Source organism: Akebia trifoliata, chromosome 1, assembly GCF_017979445.1.
Source record: "Akebia trifoliata isolate Shusen 1 chromosome 1, ASM1797944v1, whole genome shotgun sequence".
Taxonomy (NCBI): domain Eukaryota; kingdom Viridiplantae; phylum Streptophyta; class Magnoliopsida; order Ranunculales; family Lardizabalaceae; genus Akebia; species Akebia trifoliata.
The window spans coordinates 25,126,910-25,153,972 of record NC_141375.1 but is presented as its reverse complement, the minus strand read 5'-3'; the positions used below and the strand labels follow the sequence as shown (position 1 = coordinate 25,153,972).

General features: G+C 34.4%; 2 protein-coding genes and 1 pseudogene across 3 annotated transcripts; all 3 read left to right on the top strand.

The window, feature by feature from the left end:
* Positions 1-2,397: 2,397 nt before the first annotated feature.
* On the top strand, positions 2,398-2,919 carry LOC147411194 (pathogenesis-related genes transcriptional activator PTI5-like). The gene has a single exon (XM_086431848.1). The coding sequence runs from the start codon at positions 2,398-2,400 to the stop codon at positions 2,917-2,919; it is 522 nt and encodes a 173-aa protein (XP_086287974.1).
* Positions 2,920-3,047: 128 nt separating this feature from the next.
* On the top strand, positions 3,048-25,801 carry LOC147411192 (acyl-coenzyme A oxidase 3, peroxisomal-like; annotated as a pseudogene). The gene is made up of 13 exons (XR_015175388.1): positions 3,048-3,067; positions 15,820-15,937; positions 16,019-16,133; positions 16,368-16,521; positions 16,627-16,726; positions 17,341-17,415; positions 17,499-17,629; positions 17,895-18,030; positions 18,123-18,242; positions 19,085-19,232; positions 19,302-19,408; positions 19,487-19,586; positions 25,314-25,801. The product of XR_015175388.1 is annotated as an acyl-coenzyme A oxidase 3, peroxisomal-like (transcript).
* LOC147411193 (uncharacterized) lies at positions 20,275-21,890 on the top strand. Its single transcript, XM_086432420.1, has 3 exons — positions 20,275-20,549; positions 20,754-21,436; positions 21,580-21,890. Exons 1-3 carry the CDS (start codon positions 20,275-20,277, stop codon positions 21,615-21,617), a joined length of 996 nt encoding a protein of 331 aa, XP_086288546.1. The 3' UTR covers positions 21,618-21,890.
* Positions 25,802-27,063: the final 1,262 nt, after the last annotated feature.

Here is a 27,063-nt window from a genome sequence, read left to right as displayed (position 1 = left end):
TCACAACTTTTTATTTATTATCAAAGTCAATATTTTTAGTGTTGAGATTGACAATTTTAAAAAAAATGTCAAGCTCAACAATAAAAATTGGTGAACTCAATACTGGTTGGTAACACCCACCCATCTTCGTTTTTGGAGTTATTCTACCTAAAATACATTGAAAAATCGACTAAAAACTTGTGATAAAGACTTATCTAGACGATTTCAAACGAAAAGAACCATCTTTGAAAATGGTTTCTAACAATTAAAAAAATCGACTTCTTCAAAAAGTTTGAAAATGGTTTATTCTTTCTTTTTAATTACTTTTCAATGGAATGGAGTCTCTAAAAGTTGATTAGGATGTCAAAAATTTAAATTTTTGGATGAAAACGATGAGATTAAATGATTAGAACATTCAATCGTGAAAGACGTGGTGAATAGGGTTCAGACACTGATTAGAAAAGAAAGTTTCACTAAATAAACTATTAAGAGAAACCCTGAAACTTGGGGACTATTTAGAAAGAAATCCCACAACTAAGGTACCTAAAATCAAAATTAATAAAAAAATGAAATCGAGGTTTTATTTTGATTCTGATTTAGGGTGTATGCAGACAGCTAAATGCGTTCCACTTATTGAACAGGGTTCTATGGTCGGTCCGTGACCCCTGGATGCCAAAGGCGTCCTTGGGGTGATCTCGTAGTTCCTACGGGGTGGAGACGATGGGGTCGGTCCATGGATTTTCCTTCCTTTTGCCGCATTTCGCTCAAAGGGTTGAAGGGAGATAGTGCATCAAGCTGTTCGCAAGGGCCAACTTGATCCTCTTCCCCAGGGATCCCAGCTGAGGGAACCCTAGGAGAGCCGCCGACTCCAACTACCGTCCATGTACGATCCATACTAGATCTGACCAACTGCCCATCCTACCTCCTCTACGTTCTTGACAGCCCATCTTTGTCTCAGTAGAGTCTTTCAGTGGCATCCTTACTCACAAGTGAATAAAAATTCTCATCTACTTATTAATAGGAATTTAAAACAAAATAAAAAAAGAAAAAGAAAAATGGTTGTGATACTAATTATTTTTTTGGAATCATGTATTAACTAGACAATTTCTATTATCTTCATTCCAAGATGTTTGCCTCTTATTGTTCCGTCTTCTCACTTCGCAAGAATTGATCACTGATCTTTTAGTTAATTGTGTAAATGTAAATGTATATTATGTTACATGATGTATAGGAAAATAATTTGCACGAATAGTGTTTGTTTCACACAACAATATAGGTCCAAACCGAAGTAAAGGAGGAAGTATGCCCATAATTTTTAAATCTCGTTCGAGATCGAGACGACTCATTTGATTCGTCTCGGTATCATCCAGCAACGATACAGATAGACAAATCATTTCAAACAATAAAATCATCCTCAAAAGTCGTTGATTTTAAGTCAATTCATTATCTCATCGAGTCATTGTTGAATGAGATGACTGGAATAAATCGAAAAACTCGTTCGAACTGACTCAGGCTCGTTGATGAACGAGAAGAGACATCAAAACGAATTTTAAAACCATGATTATGCCCTATAGGTTGAAGAGTTTAAAGATATTGATTTTTGGGAGAAAAAAGAAGATTAGGATGAAGTTGAGGAGATTTAAATAATTTGAGGGAACAAAGTTCAAAGAGACAAGTCATTAATTTGAAAAAACAATGATAAATCAAATGTTCTCAAAAACCAAGAAGGATTTGTCTGTGTCCTAAATCACTAACAGGCAAAAGGGTAGTTTAGACTTTAGAGATGGCCCTCCAAGTTTTAACTAATATTTGAGATACCCATATTTTCAAACTGAGACATGCCCCTTGATTTGAGTCTATTCTAAAGTATTAATGAAAAATGATTTAAGTGCCATAATCTTCAACCTCCAGCCGAAGTTCCGCGAATTTTCTTCTTAAAAAACCAGTCATTTTAACCACTTGGACAGAAAAAATTTAGGTTATTTTCCGGAGAGGGTTAATACTAAGTTGGACATGATGGGCATTTAGGTCATTTTATTAATATATTTCAAGAGGCCTAAGGTTAAGAGAGTATTTCATCAGTTTGAAGCCCAAGGGTATCTGAAAGATTCACCAAAATATGGAGGGGTGGGAAAAATAAAATAAAATGAAGTAATGTCATTCTTGTAGAATCCAAGAAAAACAGTGGTAAAAGACAATAAAAAAAATTTAAAGGACAAAAGTAGAAAAAGACGGCTTTCACCCCATGGTTCGTGCAACCTTCATTTCTCCAACATTTACGATTGCACCCTTCTTAGTAGCCAATACAAATAGAAGCGTTGCCTAACACAAATCCATCTTTGTTTCACTTTCTTCATCTAAAAAACATAAGGAGAAGAATAAGGAGATAGAGAAACCAAAGCAAAGGCATAAGAAGTCATGGTTACTACATCTTTTCAAGGCTCCTCCTCATCAAGCACACAAGGAGAAGGATTCGAGAGCGAGCTACCACTCAATGAAAATGACTCACAAGACATGGTCTTATACGAGGTCCTAAACGAAGCCAAGGCCATCAACACCACATTATCACCCTCCCGACACACAATTCATGCGCGAGGCGCTATGGATCCAACAGGACACATCGCGAAAAAACACTATAGAGGTGTAAGACGTCGTCCGTGGGGCAAATTTGCCGCTGAGATTCGTGATTCGTCACGACATGGTGCACGCGTTTGGCTAGGCACGTTTGACACGGCTGAAGATGCAGCGTTGGCTTATGATAGAGCTGCATTTAGAATGAGGGGTGCAAAGGCACTACTCAATTTCCCTGCTGAAGTAGTTATAGCGTCGTCGAGGCAAAGGTTGAAGTCGGATTCTTCGAGTATAGAGTCGAGTTCAAGTGGGGGAGTTTTGAAGGGGGACGATCAATCGGAATCTCGATCTAGGGAATTTGATTTATGAGCTTATAATACAAATAAAAAAGATTTGTTTTAAATTTAAGTTTGGGGAGAATTTCTGTTTTGTGTTATATAAATTACATTAAAACGGTTGTTTTTTACTCATAAATTATGTTGTTCACCACTGCATTCATGGCAACAAAGATTGAGAGGTTATACACCACTTCAAGCTAGAAATGATTCATATTAAACTTAAAACAATAGCTTATATAAGAGCCTAAAAATCGAACTCGCAATCGGACGATGGATCCTAATCTAATTTTAACCACCAATTTGTATTTGTTAAATGAGTTTAAATAAGGATGATTATTTTAATTATTTGATATGTAAAGATATTTAATTAAGCAAAAAATCAAGCATCCAATAGCAGAGGCCAAGAAGATGTCTAAGTGTTTTTTTTTTCCTTGAAAAAAGAAAAAAAAAAAAAACCTTAAATAATTGAAAGCTAGGAGTGATTAATTTACTTTTCCCCAATATGAAAAGTTCTTTCTTAAACTCTTACCCTGATTTTTCTTTGTCAAATTGTATATTTTAAATTGGTTGTTCACTTGGTTCAAAATTGAACTCTAAGGTCTGTAAAAATAAGTAATTTATTAACTGAGTAGGACATGACCTCCACGTTTTTGTCAAATATTAAATATACCCTTGTGTTTTCAAACTCATGGGACATGCCCCCAATTGACCTAGGTCAACATCAATGATTTAAATGCTCCTATTTTTAATTTCTATCAGAAAATACTTTGATTCTATAATAAAAAACAAGCCATCTTCAACCTAAAGATTCTTTCTCCTACATTGTTCAAATATTAAAAGCAAGATTGAAATTCCAAAGAAGAATAATGAATTTTTGGGTAAAAATCATAGCTTTCTGCGAGACATTGAAGAAAAATTGAATACAAATGATATGCTTTTAAGAAAATCAAGGAGTTTTCGGTGAAAATTTAAAGATGAGGGCATGTAGGCCAAGAGGAATATGATCAAACCATGGATGGCAAGTATAAATCATCCCAATTTAGTCAAATGTTTTGATTTTACCTAAATGAAATCTACATTTCTTTATAATAAAATTGTGGTTCTTGAGTTATGGCCAGTCAATTCGACAGTCCAAATCAAATCCGCATGGTGGTGTTAGATTCCATCTCATACATCACTGATTTGAAATTTCCATGGAATATTTTGCTCAATCCATGTCACCATTTCAACAAGCTGATCAACTTTGCTTATTTTATTATCACTTAGAAAATAAAAGATGACCACTTTTAGATACCTATTTTCGAACCCTCGGATTAGGTCTTAAAATGGACCAAAATTTAGTGGATTTGATTTCTTCAAGTATCTTTAGACTAAAAAATGGTTTGGATATGGGTTGATGTCCTTTGACACGAGTTGGATCTGAATTGAATACATATCCATCCTTATATTCGCCTAGATCAGAATAATATATTATTTGTAAATTATATTTTTTAAGGTACATTGTCTCAACAAATAAATGTTTGGTGTAAAAGTCAGGGTCTCTCTTCAAAAAGGAAGATGTCTTGAGTTCAAGTCACCTTATCTTTAGAGATTATTTATTTATTAAAATAGTCTTAAATAGTTCGAAATTAACTAACCAGAGTCAATTAATTCTGTTGGATCAGATCCAAATACGAGTTTATTGCAAGTAAAATGGTTCAGATGTGATTTTAACTAGTAGGATCTGAGTCGAATTTGGATCCGGACAAATTTTTTGGATATGGATATACTCATATCCAACATGAAACCAACCCATTTTAAGCCCTACCTGGGTATCATCTTAGGATTTGGACCTCGAGAAGATATACTCCTAAAATCTATGGTCCTGTTGATAAATGTTTTAAAATTGTGGTGGGTTCGATAAAATACAATATCATTTTTGTACTTTTCTAATCTATTAAATTGAAGTAGAAATTTGTTGTTAATAAATGTATTATGCTGGAAAATCAATAATAAGTTGCAATGTATTCAATAGAAACGTAAAATTTAAGATACTTTATGAATTCACCCCTCTATTTTTTCTACATATTTCTTACAGTTGAACAACTAATTTTCTATTTTAATAAATATATGGAAATTTTTTATTGATTTACTACTCAATTGGGATGATAACATCAAAATTACTTGCATATTGTACACACCCAAGACCTACGTCAAGCTTTGGTCACAATCATCCCACACGATGAGCTACAAAAATTAGTATTGAAAAATAATATATAATTGTCTATGATTAATTAAAGAGATTGATTGAGACAAATTTTTTTTTTTTCGGGAATTGAGGTATTCAGGCCTCATAGAACAACTGACTAATCCTTGAGCCATCTATAAGACAACATAGACTACTGTGTGACTCAAAGTAATTCTCAATTCCTTATTTTCTTCTATTTTTTTCTCTTTGTCATCCACTTTACTTATATTATCAGATGAGGTGATGTGATTTATACTTTTACATTATTATTTTTCTCGAGGTTGTTATAATTTAGGGTTTGGTTATATAATTTTCCTATTGATTGAATCCCTTGATTGTCACGTCAACTATCACATGTAAGAAAAAATTGATTCTACGAACCTTTTTCTTTTCTCTAATTTTGTTTATGAGAAAATTTTCGCTTCATTTCAATTTTTGTTATGGTTGATGGACGCATTCTTTTCTTGTATATGTTAATTATCATTGTCAAAGTCTTATCCAAAAATATGAATTTGAATGAATGAATTGTGCTATTTCATTTAAGTCTATCTAATGTCACATCTTTCAATAATTCACACATCTTCAAAAATACCTTAACTACTTCAAGCAATATTCTTTTGGTGTTTTATCTTTCTTTTAAAACTTTTCATTTTTCATTATATCTAAGTAGGGTTGATTATAGGGTAAATTACACTTTGACCCCACATTGTTTGGCATAGTTTTTAGGTTGACCCTTTAATATTTTAATAATTGCACTTACCTCATTTTTCACTAACAATATTAGAGCTCAGACGCTATTTTAACCTCATTTTATTTATTAAAAAAAAAAGGGTTAAATTTTGAAGCTATAAAAATGTCCCATTCATATGGAAACCCATTTTTTCACAATATTTTTATTTATAAAAAAGAATATTATTTTAAAAAGGGCAAAATGATTTTTATAAAAAAAAAAAAAATCATTTTTTAACTGTTTGGTTAAGGGCAAGTGGATCAAAGGGGGTAAGTGCAATTGTTATGACATTAGGGGTCAACATAGAATTATAATAAATCATAAGGGGTGAAAGTGTAATTGTTCTGACAATAGAGAATAATGATTATCTAACTAGAAAGTCTTCACTCGGCAAACATGGCACAGACACAGAATCATAGATCTTTTTTTTTCGGAATACACAAATACAATCTTTTATGGGGATTTGCAATTGTGTATCCCAAAGAAATAGATCTATGGTTAGTGTCCATACCACATTAGTCGAGTATTGACCGAGTGAAGACTTTTTAATTAAAAAATCAGCACTCATTAATTTGTGGACTCAAATAAAAGAAAGAGTCATCATAATCGAACTCCCCCATGTGGCACACTCAAAATACTCTCCTGACGTCGCATGTGCTAGAATCATAAAGTTTAGGCATCGGGATACACATTTCCATAAAATCTATGTGGATGTGCAAAACTATATCCCGATGCATAAAATCTATGGTTGTAGCACATACCACATCAGGAGAGTATTTGATTATGCTAGGTGGGGGAGTAAAAAAATCATTACTCGAAAAGAAACTCGTAAATAAATCTTCACTATTAAAACACGAAATCCAATTATTAGAATAAAATATATATATCTCGAGGATACATAATATATCTCTAAAATAATTGTCAATCATGAGAATTTGTGATTTAACGGTCAAGATTATATGTTGATTCCAACCCTTAACTAAATAACAGGATCAATTTTACTATTTCACTTCTTGTTAGTGGGGAATTATATTAGTGCAATTTGACCAAGATCTCTATATTATTTGTCCACATGGCACTTTTTTATTGGGTCAAAGCTGATATGGAGCAGGACCCTTTTGACTGAGTAATTAGGCACGTGGTGTGCCAATGTTGACTGGATGTCTAAAGTGGTCAAATATCATTTCTTTAAAATTAAATAGAGCAACAATGGCTCAAGATCTTCAGAACTTGCTTCTAGTTGTGGTCTCACTGTCGACTTTTTAGGGTAATTTAGATGTACACCTTTAAATTTTGGTTAATATTTTGAGATACCTCTTTCGTAAATAAATTAAGAGGAACCCCTTATTTAGCTCACAGCAAGTGGAGGCCGAAAATCCTACGTACACCCCGGCTGGAGCCAAGATTTTGATCGGTGAGGGCAAAGTGCTAATATCAATCAATAATCATGAATATCTTCAATATTGATCAAAATTGAAGGGTGTATCTCTAATATTTATCAAAATTGAGAGGGTGTTAAATCATAGATTAGTACTTTTCAGTATTTTTTTTTAGCTCTACCATCATTTTGTAAAACACAAGAGCTACCTCTAAATATTAATCAAAATAGAGGGATTATTAGGAAAAGAAATATATTCAGTAGGGCCATAGTCCCCACTTGTCTATATGTAGTTTTGTCCTTACGTACACCAATCGTACGTGCCTATAAAAATGATTCTCTCATCTAATGATGGTAGATCTTGAATTTTTTTCCTTGAAAAATCTTAATTTTTTCAACAAAAATTCATCCAATTTGATCGTTATTGATTTCTTTGAAAATGTCAACTAGATTTTAAAAAAATATCTTTAATTATTTTTTTCTCACTGATTTAAAAGATGAAATGATAGCGAACGTTTAACCTAATTAATTCATTATGCAGAGAACAAGCTAAACTTGATCTTGTAACAAAAAAATCTAAATTGGAGATGAAGAGTTATGGTGGGAAAAATCAATATTATTTTAGGGGAGGTTGAAGATGAAGGTATTTTGGTAAAGTTTTATTAGTCGTTCACTAAAGACCATGGTCAAGGAATTTATTATCACCAACTTAAAATGCAGGGTATTTCAATTATTCAATAAAACCATTAACGGAACGGGTCTTTGAAAGGAACCCCAAATATTCAATTTGGACCTGAAGTTTTAATATGAGAATGGATCAGACTTTTGGTTCTGATCCGATCCATTGACAGCCCTACTTCAAAACTTTTTTTAACAAAAATAAAGCAAGGAAATATAATTCAAGCTTTGTAGATAAAGTCACACATACCATTTTCATTTTCAATGTTTAAAAGTATAAAGCCCTTAAGAATTCAACTACTTAATAATTTAATTTGACTACTTTTGTAATCATGGTCAAGATAAGAATTTATTAAGTAGAGTTTGAATATTTGCTCTATTCTTCTCCCTCTTAATCATTTTATTATTATTATTATTTTTGTTTAGATTTTTATTTATTATTTTAAATAGTCTATAAGACTGACTTTATCTTCGGATTCTGAATATTTGATGTTTAGTGGGCCATTAATTCCTTAGGGGCCACCCGCGAGGGCGTATCCTCACTTACGTGATGTGTGTAATTTGCGTGACTAGTCCTTGGCATAAAGTCATAAACATAATAATGGATTAAACCAAGAATAATTTTAGAATTTAACAAATATTAATTGGGATAGATTTTTGTCAACAATATCAGTTAGGGAGTTGAGACATGAACTTGTATGAGTTGTACTTATGATGAAGTTGGATATAAATATATCAAAGTTGACAATGAGAGTTAATTTCAAGCTTACTATTTGGTTACATGTGTGAGAATTCACTCTCATGGAAACCTCATATTACTTTGTTCTTGTTAGTTATATTATTTTGAAGAAACATGTTTCATAAAACATCATACAAAGGGTTCTTAGATCAAGATAAGATCTCATCATTGATCAACTTTAGAATATCGTAAGCAATGGTACATTCTCGATGTGGGATAAACACAATCAAAGAATATATATTTTGATGGATACTTACATGAGCGTAATCCTTTGCAAAGCTGAGCACATTCAATCGTTCTTGATTCACAACACCCCTTTGAAGTCACTTCGAAACCTACCCGTTTATGAACATAATGAACTTATATTAATCTCCTTGTTGATCAGAAAGAATTTATTTATTTATTTATTTTTATTATTATTATAGGAAAAAAGGGTAATCTAGAGATACCCCATTTCATTTTGGTGAATATTTGGGATACTATGCAATTTTTGGCCAAAAATACTTTATCTTCAACCATGGATTTTGATTACAAGATCGATCGTCACTTGTTCTTTGCACAATTTGATTAATTACTTGATTTTTTTCCATTGTTTCAAATTTTACTTGATGACTCATGAGTTGATTTGGAAGAATAATCAAATGTGTAATATTTTAAAAAATATATTAAATATTTTAAATATTAAAAAATAATAAAAGAAAATTTGTTATCCATTGAAAATATTAAATATAGTCCCATAAATAAGTAGATCTTCAAGCCCAACTTGGGCATACTTTTGAGTTTATGTGTTGACTCGATCGCTTGGTTCAAGAGTTTTGAGGTCAAGTCACTGTGAAATTCAAATGATTTGAATCGACTCTGAACCCCTTTGATTGTTATCTCTCATAGGAGATAACAATCGAAGGTGTTATTTCATTAGGTTGAAAACACGTACAGGTGCGCACCACCACGTCAAAGTGTCCCCCACTGAGGTCACTCCAGCATTAATAAAAAAAGAGACTTATTTTTTCCGTATCAAAGGCTTCAAAAATGAATCAGACTTTAATGCTGAAAATTTAAAATGTGATTATCAATAATTATTTTTATTTTTAAAGTTCTTAAAATTTTGTGGTTTGTATCCAACCGTCATCCCATCATATTTTTGAGTATCGTGTGAATATGCGATCCATATAGATAGGTGGTCCAACTTGATCCATGCAACCCAATATCAAAAATAGACATGCTATCAAGCAATCCTAACTATATCATATCATGTCATCATCTCTAGTATTCTAATAGATTGACTACTTTTATTTATCAAGGAGTATTTTCGAAGAAATAAAAAATTAAAAGGTACAAATCCATTAATTTGTAGGGTATAGTTTGGTACAAATTAGTAAATTTTAGTGGTTGAATTTGGTGCATTGGGATATTTTTGTTATTGGATTTGGATAAGTCTATAATAAAACCCAGCCATCCATGCATTTGAGTCCAATTGGATCGACCCAAGCTTCAAAAGATTCAATCCATTAAGGCTGTCAATTGGGATCAAATCGTGGAAAATTTGGTACTAATGCGATAGGGATTGGATCTGGAACTAATCAAATAATGATCGAATCGAAATCTTATTGGATTCGATTTTTTATTTTTATTTTTTGATAAGTATAAAATATATTAAAGAAAAGAGAGTAATAAAATACAAGAAGAGAAGGTTGAGGTAGTCTCTCAAAGAAAAGCAAAAACGAACGAAAAAATATCAAAACATCAAAAATTACACAAGGAATTCCATTTAAAAACAAAGTCATCGAAAGTAGTTCCTTCTCGCAAACTTTATGTTCAGATTTGACTAAATATACAAAAAGTCCAAGATCTCAAAGAAAATGTCATGAGAGCTTCTCGTCTTACTTTTGAACATCTTGTTATTTCTCTCATTTCACAACCCACAAGCAATAGCCAAGGAAAGCATAGCCCAGAGAAGTATTTTTTTTTAGGAGAAAGCATTATTAATCCGTTATGCTAACGACAAGAAGAATTTCTGAGATAAAACCCAATTAATACAAAAAAAACCTAAGGAAAATGGATTAAATATTATAAGAAAAAGAGCAGTGATTCAAAATATGGTCAATTGATTCTCCATCCCTCAAACAAAGGGGATAGTAGTTGGGAGTGATCCATCCCGGATTCGATTTTATTGGATCTTGATATTAGGATCCAAGTTGGATTAGGGCAAATCTGATTGGATATACAAAATCTAAATAAAATTCATATATTTAAACAAAATATATAATTATTTTATACACATTTTATGGGACTGCTACATGGTTGGTCCAGAACAGATCCAACACAATATCAGGTCGGAGCCTTGTTGGATCAAATTGTATACTTATAGGAATCAAAATCCATGACCCCAAACCAAAGCCATTGGTTCAAAACGGATCTGATTTCGTGTCTAAACAAATCCATCAACAGCCCTACAATCCAAGCTTGATTTCCCAACCCAAACGTAAGCTCATTGTTGTCCACCCAAGGTCATGTTCGAGTTGCATGAGCAATGCCCAAGATCCAGCCCAATTTGAGGTAGAAAAAACGTAAATTCAAATTGGACTAAACTGGATCCGTTGACACCAAAGACGACTACAAAACATGGAAATAACGGCATAGTAAATAACAACCGTTAATAAGAGATATTGAAGCACAAAATTGTACTATTTTACTATTTTGATTTTTGTAAAATATAAAAAATATAAAAAATCTTAATTTAAATAATGTGATTGCTTCCATGGTTTTAAAACTCGATTTCACATCTCAACGCATCTCATCCAGGCCCTATACCGAGTCGTCTCGGACGAGTTTTCCGATACGTTTGAGACATTTTGTTTAAAAAATCAAAATATTCAACGTGAGGTATTAAATCTCGGTAAAAAAAATGACTTGTGAGTTGGTCTTGTTAAACTCCGATACTGAGTCAACTCGGGCAATACATCTCGGTTTCAGACGAGTTTTAAAACCATGATAGTTTATTGTTGTTGTCGTTATTTATTTTATTTTTAGTATTGGCACCCCAACTTGTACTTATTATACCCCAATTTGATTAATTACTTGATTTTTCCCGCTTGATTGTCTTTTAATAAATTAATGAAAATAAATTCAGCTTTTAACCCAGATAACTTTGCCACATTATGAAAAAATAGACTCGAATTTTACTTGATGACTCATGAGTTGATTTGGATGAATAAGTACCAAATGTTTAGACATTTAAAAAGAAAAAAATATTTAAAATATTTAAAAATAATAATTTTTTTTGTTATCCACTGAAAATATTAAATATAGTCCAATAAGTCAGTAGATCTTCAAACCCAACTTGGGGGCATACTTTTGAGTTGATGAGTTGACTCAATCGCTTGGTTCAAGAGTACTGGGGTCAAGTCACCTCGAAATCCAAATGATTCGAATTGACTCGGCAAAGTTTCGAATTGACTCAACGAACTTTAAATCTTTGTTTTAAAGTTCAAACTTTGCATCAAGGGTTCTTGGCAAGAGATTGAAAGTGGACGTATTTTTGATCATTTGGTGTTAGTCTCTCACAGGAGATAATAATCAAAGGAGGTATTTGATAATGTTGAAAACACATAAGGGGTTATCTCAAATATTCAGCAAAACTCAGTCAGGTTTGTCTAAATTACCCAAGAAATTAAGATCCATATAATGTGTAGTACCACTTCCCATATTTCATGGGCTTCCTTATTGCACTTTGAACCTCTTGTGATCATTATTTAGGTCGGATTTAAAAAAATATAATAATCAAAAAACAGTTTTTTTCCTCGAGACTCACGTCGTTAAAAATTAACGGCTAGTGAAGACCTAATATTTTAAGTGAGGGATTGGCGGATGTGGTGCTCTTTCATCCATTGGATTTATGCTACGGGAACTGTGTGCTACAGAGGATCTGTTTCTGTTGTGTGCACGTCCGATGTGTTTAATTTCCAACAAAAATGTGCAACGTAGACACCTAACGTTGTTATAAGATTGAAACACCCTTCGAGATAGCGATTCATCGTAAAAGGACCTCTTAAAGAATATTCGAGATTCATCTATTATTTCAAACTGATGTCTTTCTTCCCCTTGACCCACATCTTTTCTTATAAACCAATGAAAAATGACCTCGTTGCCCTTAATGAAATCAATAATCAAAGATCTTTGAATTACAAATTCTTACCAAGATCAGTCATGTTCAAGTTCTTCAATCCATGATTTTAAATATCATTCAAGATTGAATGGGTCATCTCGACAACATTCATAAGTAAGATGAGATGGAGAACCTAAGATACCTCCTCCTCCTCTTCTTTTTCTTCTCCTATTTTGTCGATTATAATTCTTAAAAAAAGAAGATGTATTGTTCGAGATAAGAGATGACTTATTTGAGTCATCTCATTATTATTTGAGAATGTACAAGGTGGGAGTCCGATCAAGATTAAAATAATGCTTAAACCTCTATGCTAAACTACTTTTAATCTATTGAACCTCAAACTCATCATTTGCAACTTGGGCGAGTTGCTTTGGGGATCAATTAGTCCCCAACCCAACCTTGGACATAAAATACTCAACCAAGTCAGGTTGGCTTCGTCATTAATATTAGATAATTTAGTAATAATAATAACTTATATAAAGGTAAGTGGTATGTAAAAAAATATAAAATGTATAATTATTTATTCTAAAAAAAAGATGATTATGATTAATCAAAGTTTGAAATGTGAATTGTCAATGAGAAAAAAAGATTTAAAAAAAAAAATAATAATAACCCTATTAAGTTTAGGTTCAGACAATCCAATTTCTATGTCCAAATCCCACCTGATTTGATTTAATTAAAAGTTTTTGTCCAAATCCAAGGTAGAACCCTAGTTAATTGTGCCCAAACCTGACCCAAGGTCAGGTGGAATCCATTGGGTTCGGTTTTGTCCCACACAAGTTGTAGCCCTGGGCAGGGGTGGAATCAAGATTTTCTCCTAGGGGAGGCAAATCGTAGTTAATGATAATGTTAAAGAGCTTGAAGATCATTAGTTTTGGAGAGAAAATTCAAGTGTTTTTAGTTAGAGGTTGAAGAAAAAGGGCATTTAGGTTATTTCTCATTAGTTTATGAGAGAAGACTCAAGTCAAGTGATGCAATGCCATCCATTAAAAGATGGGTCCCGTTCGGCACCCTACACTTTACCCTACGCTTTATCCTACTTGTTTTGTCCTACATGAGTTAGAAGTTTTGGAAATGGATGGTCCACAAATTTTCAACTTGTAAACATTGGGTTAGAAATTTCGGAATGGGCTGATTTTTGGTGAGGAGGATCTCCTAACCGTAGAGATCATCCTCACAAAAAAATCAGCCCATTCCAAAACTTCTAACCCATGTAGGACAAAACACGTAGGGTAAAGTGTAGGGTAAAACATAGGGTGCCGAACATTTCCCTTAAAAGATAAGGTATCTCAAATATTAGCCAAAATGCCTACACACCCCCTTGACCTCGGTCTTTTCACATAGACAAATGAAAAATGACCTCATTACCCTCGTCTTCTACTTGAAACCAAAAACCTTCTGAATTATCTTCCCAAAATCAGTCCTCTTTTAACATCTTAATAAGAAAAAAATTGAACATTCATTGTAAATATTAAAGTTTAACTATTTCAAATCTAAAGAATAAGGTAGGTTTTTTGAGCTAGAAGGTGATGTTATTTTTTTATAGAAAATTCAAAGTTACATGATAAGAATTAAGGCAATACTCAAAAGACGGATTAAGATAAGATTTTAGATAGTTAAAATTAATTTTCTAATGAGGTTGAAGATGAATGACTTTATGAAGAAAAAACACAATGTTTTTTTTTTTGTTACAAGCATGATTTTTAAACTCATCCGAGATTGAGACGTATCGCCCGAATTAACTCCATATCAGAGTTGAACGAGACCAACTCACAAAGTCATTTTTTTGACCGAGTTTTACATCTCATATTTAATATTTTGAGTTATCTCACGAGACGTCTCAAACGTATCGAAAAACTCGTCCGAGACGACTCGGTATCGGAGTTGAACGAGACGAGACGCAATACCGAGTTTAAAAACCATGGTTACAAGTTGAAATGAGGGTATTTTAAATATTTTTTGTTATTGTAGGAAAAAATAAAATGTCAAAAAGGGAATATCATCACTTTGGAAACGTAGGATATCCAAATTTGATAAAGGGAGCATCTAAATCACCTAAAGAGGGGCACCCTTTTTCAACACCTTAGGTCAAGTTCAAAAAAGTTATTTTTTAAAAATAAATATTTACTATTGAATCTGAGTTTTTACATACTGAATTGCCCATTTGATAATCCATGTGGGCCCAACGACTCTTAGTAAGATTTGAAATATTACTAATTTAATCATATTACTAACAGTAACGTGATTCATAAACTGAGGTTTTCATAAACTAAGGTTTGTTCAAGTAAGAAACTTTATAGAGTAAGGGAGTTTTTGTAATAAAATTGCAACAGATAGTTCTTCTAGGTAAATTTCTCTAGACTTTTTTCCTCAAGATACAAAGAGAAAAATCTACAGTCCTGAATACACTGCCACATCAGCACAGCGCCGAGTGTTCATCGCAGTGAGTTCAGCATTTTCCTTCCTTCTTGCTCACAGAATATTTCACCCTCAACATTTTGTGGTCACCTTTAACATCAGATGGCTTACTTGATTTATCCAATTTGAAGTAGTCCCAAAACTCCATCTTGTTCTTGAATTTTGAAGTTGAAAGGATTTTTGTCAGGAGGTTGAAGAAGATGGCATTTCAGTAATTCAGTGCAAGTATCTCATAGAAGATCGAAGTCAAGGGTATCTCATCAATTTGAAAAAATCTAAAGGGTTGCCTCAAAATTACGTTTTAGGTATTATTATGATATATGAGTATGTTTAAGGGCTCGTTTGCTTTGTTGCGTCCAACTGAAGTGCTTTTATAGACGAAAAACGCTTTCGTTAATCAATTGGTTAGGAAAATTTCCAGACCTGGGCTTGTATTTTAGTTTTAAATTTGGGATTTCGGTGAGACTCCATTTTAAAAATCTTGGATCAAGTAATTTTTTTTTTTTGGGTCCTTAAATCTGATCTAGGCCATCAAACGAAGGAGTCTGATTTTTATAGAATCACAACCACTTCATTTTAAATTTGGGATTTTTCAGGGGTGGTGCCATCCAATTCTTAGGCACAAAACGTCATCATAACAAGTTGTTGAAGGACACAGAAAACTATGTGATCAAAGGTTGCTTTGCAATGACCTAGTTGGGGAACGGAAGTAATGTATGTGGAGGATATTAATATTATTCAATCATTTGGTTACCCATTCTTATATTTTATTTCAATAATTGCTTCTTGAGTCAGGTTCGAGGAATCGAAACAATCACCACTTATGACTCAAAGACTGGAGAATTTGTTATTAACACTCCTTGTGAATCTGCACAAAAGTATTGGATTGGAGGAGCGGCTAAAGTAAGTAGTTCGATAATATGAAGTCATATCTATTGTTGTTATGGTCAAGGTTTAAAATCTCGTCTCTAGACAATATTTTTGATACGGTCTAGACCAAAACATTTCAAAATATTTCAAAACATTCAATGTTTTTTTTGAAATGATACAAAATTTTAAACCGTGATTATGATAATCAATACATCGTTAAATTTTTGTTGAGATGCTGTTTTATTTTATTTTAATTTTGTTAATGTTTTACAAGATGCGACGCACACAATATAAATGTAAATGAATCAAGGGGTACATGCATTCATAGTCCAGATAAGAGATATAAATGGAAAGATATGCCCAAACATCCGTATTGCAGATTGTGGTCATAAAATTGGGCTCAATGGTGTTGATAATGGTTGTATCTGGTAATAATAATAATACCATTTTTATTTTATTTTTGTTTAATCTTCTTCATTTTAATTTTTTATTCTTGATTTTACAAATTATTAATTTGACTTCTTTGTTTCCAGGTTTGACAATGTCCGAATCCCTTGAGAGAACTTGTTGAATTCTGTTGCTGATGTATCACCAGATGGCCAATATCTAACTGCCATAAAAAACCCAGATCAGGTGTTTGTGACATTTTTTTTTTTGCTGAATCAGGATCCAGAACGATGTTTATGTGGCAAGTTTTGGTTGGTGTTTAAAACACATTGGGCTCCTAAACAAGCCGTTTTTTATATGGCATGTATCCCTATGTGTTTAAATTCCAACCAAAATGTGCCACATAGACACTGTATGTTACTATAGGAACGGGACACCGTTTTCTTGATCGCGACTCTTTTTTGTTGTGTTAGATGTCTTGAATTATGGTCCTAGTTGGTATTGTTCATCAAATACACAACTTGGGGGGGTCATAGCGATCCAAGGGTCGTAAGGAAGGCAGGAAGCAGAGTCCCCTGCCCGGGGGTTCATGGAAACAAAAATTTAATAGAGATATAGTTGACGTAAGAACGTTCAACTATGCCATTTATGGTTTCAGGATAGTTGGCTTCGATATTGAAACCACAGTTACATAAATTTGGACTGGAAACTCTATCATCTCTTATTTGTGGATGTTGGCATGTTTGAACCACATAAATCTTGTGTTTTCTTTCTTGATTGTTTTCGTTGTTTTCTTGATTGTTTGCTTCGACTGTTGAAGCTAAACACTTGGGAAAACATTGCATGTGTTTATGTTTCAGAGATTTGCAGCATTCCTCGCTCCACTGACATCCGGTCGTGTAATCATTGCTGTGAGTGCAATTTACATATCAAAGGTATATATATATATGTTCAATTTCAATCACAGGTCTTTGTTTGCTAGTCATTATCTTAGTATGTTTTCAATTTGTATCCACAGATCAGCTTAGCAATTGCGATAAGGTAGTCGTTAACAAGGCGGGTTTTCTCAGTTTCTCCAAATGGGCCTGAAGTTTTGTTGCTTGATTACCCAAGCCATCAACGACGGCTCTTACCTCTACTTTCAAAAACGTAACTATTTTGTCTATTAGTACTTCATTTTTATAGTACTTAACATGGAATTGTGAATAAAAAGAAGTTTATGAGGAGTGGGGAGTTGGACAATCCAATCCCACAATATCTTTTCTAAACAATGGAGATAACTGCCTTTTATATATGGTTATGTAGAGGGATAAGTGAGTCACAATGGATCTACTACTGCTATGGCACACCTGAAAATATTTGGAATAGATGTAGTTAATGTTCTGAGATATTGATTTGCCCTTTTTTCATATAGATGTGCCATGAGCTTTGCAGCAAACTACGTGAAAAAGATATATGTGAAGAGGACTCCAGAAGCAAACGAAACTATACATGCTGTTTCCAGTGCATTCAAAGCTACAATCTCCTGGCATAACATGTGAACTCTTCAGGTAACAAGCCATGTATTCATACATATTGTATAGAGCTTGATATTCTCCTCTCCGAAACAACTGTTCTGTCTCTATTTTAACATGTGTATCAGGAATGCCGTGAAGGCTGTGGGGGGCAAGGTCTGAAGACAGAAAACCGTGTTGGTCATCTCAAAGGTGAACTAGTTGTGCAATTGACCTTTGAAGGAGACAATAATATTCTAATGCAACAGGTAATAGAGAAAAATTTATGTTTGTTTGTGTGTGTGTGTGCCCTGCGTGTGATTGTTGGGACTAGCTCCATCCCAAAAGGGACCACGAATACCCTGCACTATACAAAAAACAATTCTCCATCCTCAATCACTTTGGTGAGCCTCATTCCTACACTCAATCAGTGCCCAAGTCCATCAATCTTTCCATTTCTTTAACCGAATGATCCTTATTGTCTACGAGGGTTTGAACTATTTTTTTTTTATGGGTAAGCTGGACTTGAATGCACAACCTCAAAGTTGTTTTGCAATGTGGGTTTGAACATTAATTCAAGGTTTCCTGATATAAATATTTATAGAAATTATATTAAGCAAGGTATATAAAGTTTCCTACTATGATCACCTATCTTCCAAGTTTTATGGTTTAGGAAGGATTTCAAGAACTCTTAGCAAAAGTTTAAAAATTGGTTGGAGAGCCATTTTCCACCCAAGAACGTCCTAGAACATGTGACACCACTTCAAGTCCATTGAAATCTTCAATTTTGGCCCATCAAGACAGAATTTTTAGTCCATACTTTACCAAAAAAAAAGGTTGAGAGGTTTCTTTCTAAACCTTGGGTCGTTTAGAGGTTTCTCTCAAAAACCTTGACAAATTTCTTGGTTTTCTTGCTAAAACCTTACCCTTCCTCTCTCATCTATTTCTTATTTTCTTTTTTGATAATCATCTGTTAGCTATCATTTGATAACAAAGTAATTTCATCTTTATTGCTCTCATTTCTGTCTACCATGAACCTGATATAAAGGGGTCTATTTGGGTAAGAGTGTGCACCATGAGGATTTGTTCATTTGAATGTGTGTGAGATCAGGTTAGCAAAGCACCCATTGCAGAATTTATAACAGAGGAGAAAGAAACCATTTAAAGGATTGGGATTAGAACACATTAATTATCCTTGCCCTGTTGTTCCAGCTCTACTCACAAGCTCTATCATTTGGTAACAAAGTAATCTCATCTTTGTTAGACTTCTTTTTTTGGTTTTATCAAGCATGCCCAGTTAGTTTTATCTTACTGTATGTCTTCATTAGACTGCAATATTCTGCTTGAGAGAACGAGATTTGTTGACATGTTTTGCCGCAGAAGTAACAAGGCATCAAGAACTGGGGTAGAGCAAAGAGTATGCATTCATCCGTAAGTGCTTTTCTGAATCACACATTGATTCTCTCTCTCACATATGTAATTATTGTTATATTTTCTTGTTTGTACACTAGATCCATCAACTTGCAGAGGACTTGGCAAGAGCTTTCTCAGAAAGAACTACACTGCAAACCTTTTTAGACACCGAGGCAACCTTGTCAGATGGTCCAGTTAAGGTATGTGTTAGAAAGCATTTTATTGTAAATGTCTACCAAACATTTAAGTTTGGGTCAAGACTAGAACAGGACAATGACCCCAAAATATTGAATGTTTTGGAATATTTTTGAATGTTTCAGTCGAGATAGTATCAATTTTTCTCCTTACTGAAACATTGCCTAGAGACAAGATTTTAAACCTTGCATGTTACAGTAGAATGTGAATTAATTAAGAAAAATGTAACCATAATTGAATTCCCTTAACACCCTTTTAATAGAAAAAATTATTGGATCTGTGACTTAAGGTATATTTCTGTTAAGAAATATATGGTTATTTTTTATTTATTGTTTATTTAAGGGTAGAATAGTCTTTTCAATTTTCTTTGACTTAACCTATATATAGTCTCTTTGTATTTAGGTTAAATCATTCCTTTTCGTATTCAATTGCTTTTACGTAGAATCAATAAAACAGGAGCCTTTTTCTTTTTCTGTGTGTTTTTGGATTGTTTAACATGGTATCAGAGCGTTCATGGAACGAGGTTTGATCTTACACAAAGTTTTCACGGTTTGAGACGATTTTGAAAGGGTTTTCGTTCAGTTTCTGCAATCTGAAAAGAGACGATTTCGATAGGGTTTTCATTCAGTTTCTGCAATCTGGTATTTGATTTTCCTTTCTTTTACGATCTGGTTATCTTTGTTTCTATTTATTATGGCTACTGAAAGAGACGATTCGCTTCAATCTGTGAGTGTGAGGTTGGATGGAAAGAATTATTCGTATTGGAGTTACGTGATGAGAAATTTTCTTAAGGGTAAAAAGATGTGGGGATATGTTAGTGGAACTTCTGTGAAACCTAGGAATACTGATGAGGGTTACGCTGCTTTGATAGATACCTGGGAAACAAACAATGCAAAAATTATTACTTGGATTAACAATTCTGTTGAGCATTCCATAGGTACACAGTTGGCGAAGTATGAGACAGCGAGGTTTGGGATCATCTGCAAAGGTTATTCACTCAGTCCAATTTTGCAAAGCAGTATCAATTGGAGAATGACATACGAGCTCTTCAACAGAAGAACATGAGTATTCAGGAGTTTTATTCTGCTATGACAGATCTTTGGGATCAATTGGCTCTTACAGAATCGACAGAATTAAAGGCATGTGGTGCCTATATTGCTCGGAGAGAGCAGCAACGGTTGGTACAATTTTTTAACGGCTCTTCGCAGTGATTTTGAAGGACTTAGAGGTTCAATTTTGCATCGTTCTCCACTTCCTTCTGTTGACTCAGTTGTTAGTGAGTTATTGGCTGAAGAAATACGTCTTAAGTCTTATTCTGAAAAGGGAATTCTTTCTACTTCTAGTCCTTCTGTGTTAGCAGTACCTTCTAAGTCCCCTTCTAATAATCAGAATAAGCCTTACACACGAGTTGCCTTCGATGAGTGTAGTTTCTGTAAGCAGAAAGGACATTGGAAGGCTCAGTGTCCTAAGTTGAGACAGCAGAATCAATCGCAGCAGCAATTTCAAGCTTGGAAGCCTGGCAACCAGTCACAATCTAATGCTCATAGACCATCTCAGGGTTATAAACCACCACAGTCTAATACTGCAGCAGTAGTTTCATCAGATCCCTTCACTGATCCTAGTACTCTGGCTGAGCAATTTCAGAAGTTTCTCTCTTTACAACCACAAGCTATGTCTGCTTCTTCTTCAGTAGGTCAGTTGCCTCATAGTTCTTCAGGTATGTCACATTCTGTATGGGTCTTGGATTCTGGTGCTTCACATCATATGTCTCCAGATTTTTCATCTTTTACTTCTGTGTCTCCTTCGAATTCTATTCCTGTCATGACTGCTGATGGCACTCCTATGCCTTTAGCAGGTGTTGGTTCTGTTGTCACACCGCACTTGTCTCTCCCTAATGTTTATCATATTCCTAAACTCACATTAAATCTTGCTTCTGTTGGTCAGTTATGTGATTCTGGTAATTTAGTCACGTTTTCCTCTTCTTCTTGTTATGTGCAGGATCTGCAGTCTCAGAAGCTGATTGGGACAGGCCGTAGGAAGGGAGGATTATATATTTTGGATGAGTTAAAAGTGCCAGTTGCTGCTGCTACTAGTGTTGATTTGTCTTCTTTTCGTTTGAGTCCTTCTTCTTCTAGTTTTTATTTATGGCATTCTCGCCTAGGTCATGTTTCGTCTTCTCGTTTGAGATTTTTGGTTTCTACAGGGGCTTTAGGAAATTTGCAAACTTCTGATATTTCTGATTGTAGTGGATGTAAACTGGCAAAATTTTCAGCTTTACCTTTTAATCGAAGTATTTCTATTTCTTCTTATCCATTTGACTTGATTCATTCTGATGTATGGGGACCTTCTCCTGTTGCCACAAAAGGAGGGTCTCGATATTATGTTTCTTTTATTGATGATCATACTCGTTATTGTTGGGTTTATTTAATGAAACATCGTTCTGAATTCTTTGAGATATACACAGCCTTCCGTGCTCTTGTTAAAACTCAACATTCTGCTATTATCAAATATTTTAGGTGTGATTTGAGTGGGAAATATACTTCTGATAAATTTTGTGAGTTGCTTGCCTTAGATGGAACTATTCATCAAACTTCTTGTACAGATACTCCTGAGCAAAATGGTGTTGCTGAAAGAAAACATAGGCACATTGTTGAAACTGCTCGTTCTCTCTTGTTGTCTGCTTATGTTCCTAGTGTGTTTTGGGGTGAAGCTGTTCTTACTGCTGTAAGTTTGATTAATACAATTCCATCTTCTCATACTTCAGGTTTTTCTCCTTTCGAAAAGTTGTATGGGTATGCTCCTGATTATTCTTTCTTTAGAGTTTTTGGTTGTACTTGTTTTGTTCTTCGTCCTCATGTAGAACGCAGCAAGTTGTCCTCTCGATCTGCTATTTGTGTTTTTCTTGGTTATGGTGAAGGTAAAAAGGGGTATCGTTGTTTTGATCCAATAACTCAGAAACTTTATGTATCTCGTCATGTTGTTTTTCTCGAGCATATACCTTACTTTTCTATTCCATCCACTACTCATAACTTGACTAGATCTGATCTTATTCGTATAGATCCTTTTTCTGAGGATTCTGATAGTTTGTCATCTCAGGTTCCTAGTACTTCAAATACCCCTTCTCATGTTCTTACACCGTTATCTTTACAACCAATTTGTATTGATCATTCTGTTGGTACTAACACTTTGCTTTCCGGTACACCTGAAGCTTCCTCTTCTCCTATGGTCTCTCAAGCTCCGTCTGAGATTGTGGATCCACCTCTACGCCAATCCATACGCACTCGTAAGTCTACAAAGTTACCAGATTTTGCTTATTCTTGTTATTCTTCATCTTTTACTTCCTTTTTAGCTTCTATTCATTGTATCTCTGAGCCCTCTTCCTATAAAGAGGCAATTATTGATCCTCTTTGGCAACAAGCTATGGATGAGGAACTTTCTGCTTTGCATAAGACAGGTACTTGGGATTTGGTTCCTCTACCTCTTGGTAAGAGTGTTATTGGTTGTCGTTGGGTATATAAGATCAAGACTAATTCTGATGGATCTATTGCGCGATACAAAGCTAGGTTGGTTGCAAAAGGGTACTCTCAACAGTATGGTATGGATTATGAGGAGACATTTGCTCCTGTTGCAAAAATGACTACTATTCGTACTCTTATTGCAGTAGCTTCAGTTCGTCAGTGGCATATCTCTCAACTTGATGTTAAAAATGCCTTCTTGAATGGAGATCTTCAAGAAGAAGTTTATATGGCGCCCCCTCCTGGTGTTCCACATGATTCTGGGTTTGTTTGCAAGCTCAAGAAATCATTATATGGTCTCAAACAAGCACCTCGTGCTTGGTTTGAGAAATTTTCTGTTGTGATCTCTTCCCTTGGATTTACTTCTAGTAGTCATGATTCTGCTCTTTTTGTTAAGTGCACTGATGCAGGTCGTATCATTCTGTCTTTATATGTTGATGACATGATCATTACTGGTGATGATATTGATGGTATTTCAGTTTTGAAGACAGAGTTAGCTAGACAGTTTGAAATGAAAGATTTGGGTTCTCTACGATATTTCTTGGGTATTGAGGTAGCTTGCTCACCCAGAGGTTATCTTCTTTCTCAGTCAAAATATGTTGCAGATATTCTTGAGCGGGCTAGACTTACGGATAATAAGACTGTTGATACTCCCATTGAGGTTAACGCAAAGTATTATTTTTCTGATGGTTTACCTTTGTCAGATCCTACTTTATACCGTACTATTGTTGGGAGCTTGGTATATCTCACTATTACTCGTCCAGATATTGCATATGCTGTTCATGGTTTTAGTCAGTTTGTTGCTTCTCCTACTACAGTTCATTGGGCAGCTGTTCTTCGTATTTTGCGGTATCTTCGGGGTACAATCTTTCAGAGTCTTTTACTTTCATCGACCTCTTCCCTTGAATTGCGTGCATACTCTGATGCTGATCATGGCAGCGATCCCACAGATCGCAAGTCTGTTACTGGTTTCTGTATCTTTTTGGGTGATTCTCTTATTTCGTGGAAAAGCAAGAAACAATCTATTGTTTCTCAATCTTCAACCAAAGCAGAATACCGTGCTATGGCATCTACTACCAAAGAGATTGTTTGGTTACGTTGGTTACTTGCAGATATGGGAGTTTCTCTTTCCCTTCCCACTCCTATGTATTGTGACAACCAGAGTTCTATTCAGATTGCTCACAACTCAGTTTTTCATGAACGAACTAAACACATTGAGATCGATTGTCACCTCACTCGTCATCATCTCAAGCATGGCACCATTACTTTGCCATTTGTTTCTTCTTCTTTGCAGCTTGCAGATTTCTTTACAAAGTCACATTCTATTTCTCGTTTTCGTTTTCTAGTTGGCAAACTCTCGATGCTTGTAGCTGCCGCATCGTGAGTTTGAGGGGAGATGTTAAGAAATATAGGGTTATTTTTTATTTATTGTTTATTTAAGGGTAGAATAGTCTTTTCAATTTTCTTTGACTTAACCTATATATAGTCTCTTTGTATTTAGGTTAAATCATTCCTTTTCGTATTCAATTGCTTTTACGTAGAATCAATAAAACATGAGCCTTTTTCTTTTTCTGTGTGTTTTTGGATTGTTTAACAATTTCTTCTCCTACCTGTTGGAACATTTTCTATCATGCCTCAGACTTTTCTTTACTACTATTTGTGGGGTTGCATATAGCATGGTTCATGACAGTTATAAACATCCTTCACGGAAGAGACCATGGAAGCAACATGAAAGTGAAGGAATACCTATGCATCTTGTGTTGGTTTATTAGGCGTACCTTTCAGTCATCGGAGATCAGTAAAAGATCCAAAACCCGACTTTGTTTATGCTATTAAAGCAATCACAATATTATCCATTCCTTAGATTCCTAGGGTATGAAATAGAAATTCGGAGAATACCCAGCAAGCTTAGAGAGAGAAAAATAGTTGAAAGGAGACTCGAGAATTGTCCTTGAAACTCTTTTTTATAGAGGTTGAGTTGGCTGTTGCACACTGCCACACTCCTAATGCAATAGCAACTCCCTATGTCTCTAGGATTGTCACTCTTAATAGGAGTCCTTTAGTTGTGTGCTTGAGTGGGTTCATATGGACACCTCAATCAAGCCAACATCTTGTAGAAGCATTTGATAAGTTTTAACTACATTTAAGGAAATAAAAAAGAACATAGAGAAAAATAAACATAAACTCAACTGCTTGCATTCTTTGTTTTCTTTACAGAATGTGTTGGGGCTTCTGAGGTCCATGTATGCCTTAATTAGCATGGAAGAGGACGCATCGTTCCTCCTGTATGGGTACCTATCACCAGAACACGCTGCTTCTGTGAGGAAAGAAGTGACAAAGCTCTGCAGTGAATTGCGGACCCATGCACTTTCAGTGGTTAGCTCCTTCGGCATCTCCGATGCTTTTCTCAGTCCAATAGCATTCGATTGGATCGCTGCAAATTCATGGTCTTCAGTTCAATAACGGCTTTACGGGTTCTCTCTTAGCTTTGTTGGGTCCAAGCAATTGATATCTTTTTTGGTTCCTATTGTTATTAAAAGTTTTAATAAATCTATTTCATGATCACAATAAGTTGAATGTATGCTAGTAAAACAAAAGCTAAAATAAATAAACAAGTGCTCCCATCTAACCCTCTTATTTTGATGTAATTTTTTTTTATAATTGTGAATTGTTACATTAGTAATTTGGTCTACAGTTACTTTACAGCCCCTCCTCCCTTCTCCCTACATACTACACCACACCATCTTCAAGGTTGTGCACTCTCTATCTCTACACACTACTTTTGTCTTTCAAGGTTAGAAATTTCGTATGAACCTAATAAATAAACGAAAAACATCTAGTCGATGATGGTGTGGAAAGTTTCAAATCCTTATCTCTGCAGCTGACGTCCATGGTGGCTCACTTTGAGATGGTTTTCACTCTAATATTCAAACCCGAGATGTGGTGGGGGGTCTCTAACACCATTTGATAAGAGCCTAACCAATACATCTAAAGCACCTAAGCGATAATGGTGCAGAACGTGATTGCCCAACACAAATCCAATATTAACTTACTGGCTAGAGAAGTGAATATTGGGTTTGCTTCAGGCAATCTCTAACCTTCAATGACAAAAAGTTTAGGAAAGTGATTGCTAAATAAGGTGGATGTTGGATTTGCCTTTCCTTTCGTCGTCCACTTGGATATCTGGTGGTCATTACTGTCTGCACTTTATCTCAATTGTTGTGCTTTCTAAGATAAATCTTTATCGGCTATATATTTAACTCTATCATGAACCATATCTTCTTTAAACAAGGAATATAAATGTGTTTTTGCGTTCATTTCATCCGCTCTACTTTGCCTTTTCCCTCCTAAAACCATCAACCAATGAAAAATACATGCTTTGAGAGTCCGAGGGGAAGCAACAAAGGGCGTGCCAAGCGAAGCTCTAGTCCAACATCAAACCCTTATCGATTGAGCCAGAATTTGCCAAGATTAGTTGAACCCATATGGCCTTGAACTGGGTTTCGGGCTATATAAAACAGATTATAATTTATTTATTTTTCTCAGTTTTTGGGCTCATATGGATAACATTTCGGACTACAAAACCATACCTTGAGTCATTCTTACCATCATTAACATTTAAAAAAAAGAAAAGAGAATCAATGCCTTCTACATTATTATTATTATTTACATAAAGAAGTTGATATAAAATATGGTGAAATGAAAAGTTGAAACTTTTCGTGGGAATACATTAGAATATATTGAAATTTTGTGAGGATAGTCTTCGAAATACAAATAATTCATTGTACAATTGGACTGTCTAACATTATATCTAAATGACCTCTACAAATAAGAGTACCAATAATGTTTAAATATAGACCAATCAGAGGGCCCTAACAAAATCCTATCAATAAATATGTGTTTTTGTTTTAGTTTAGGAGGATGGTGATGACGAGAACCAATCAGAGGTCAATGATCGAATGGTTAA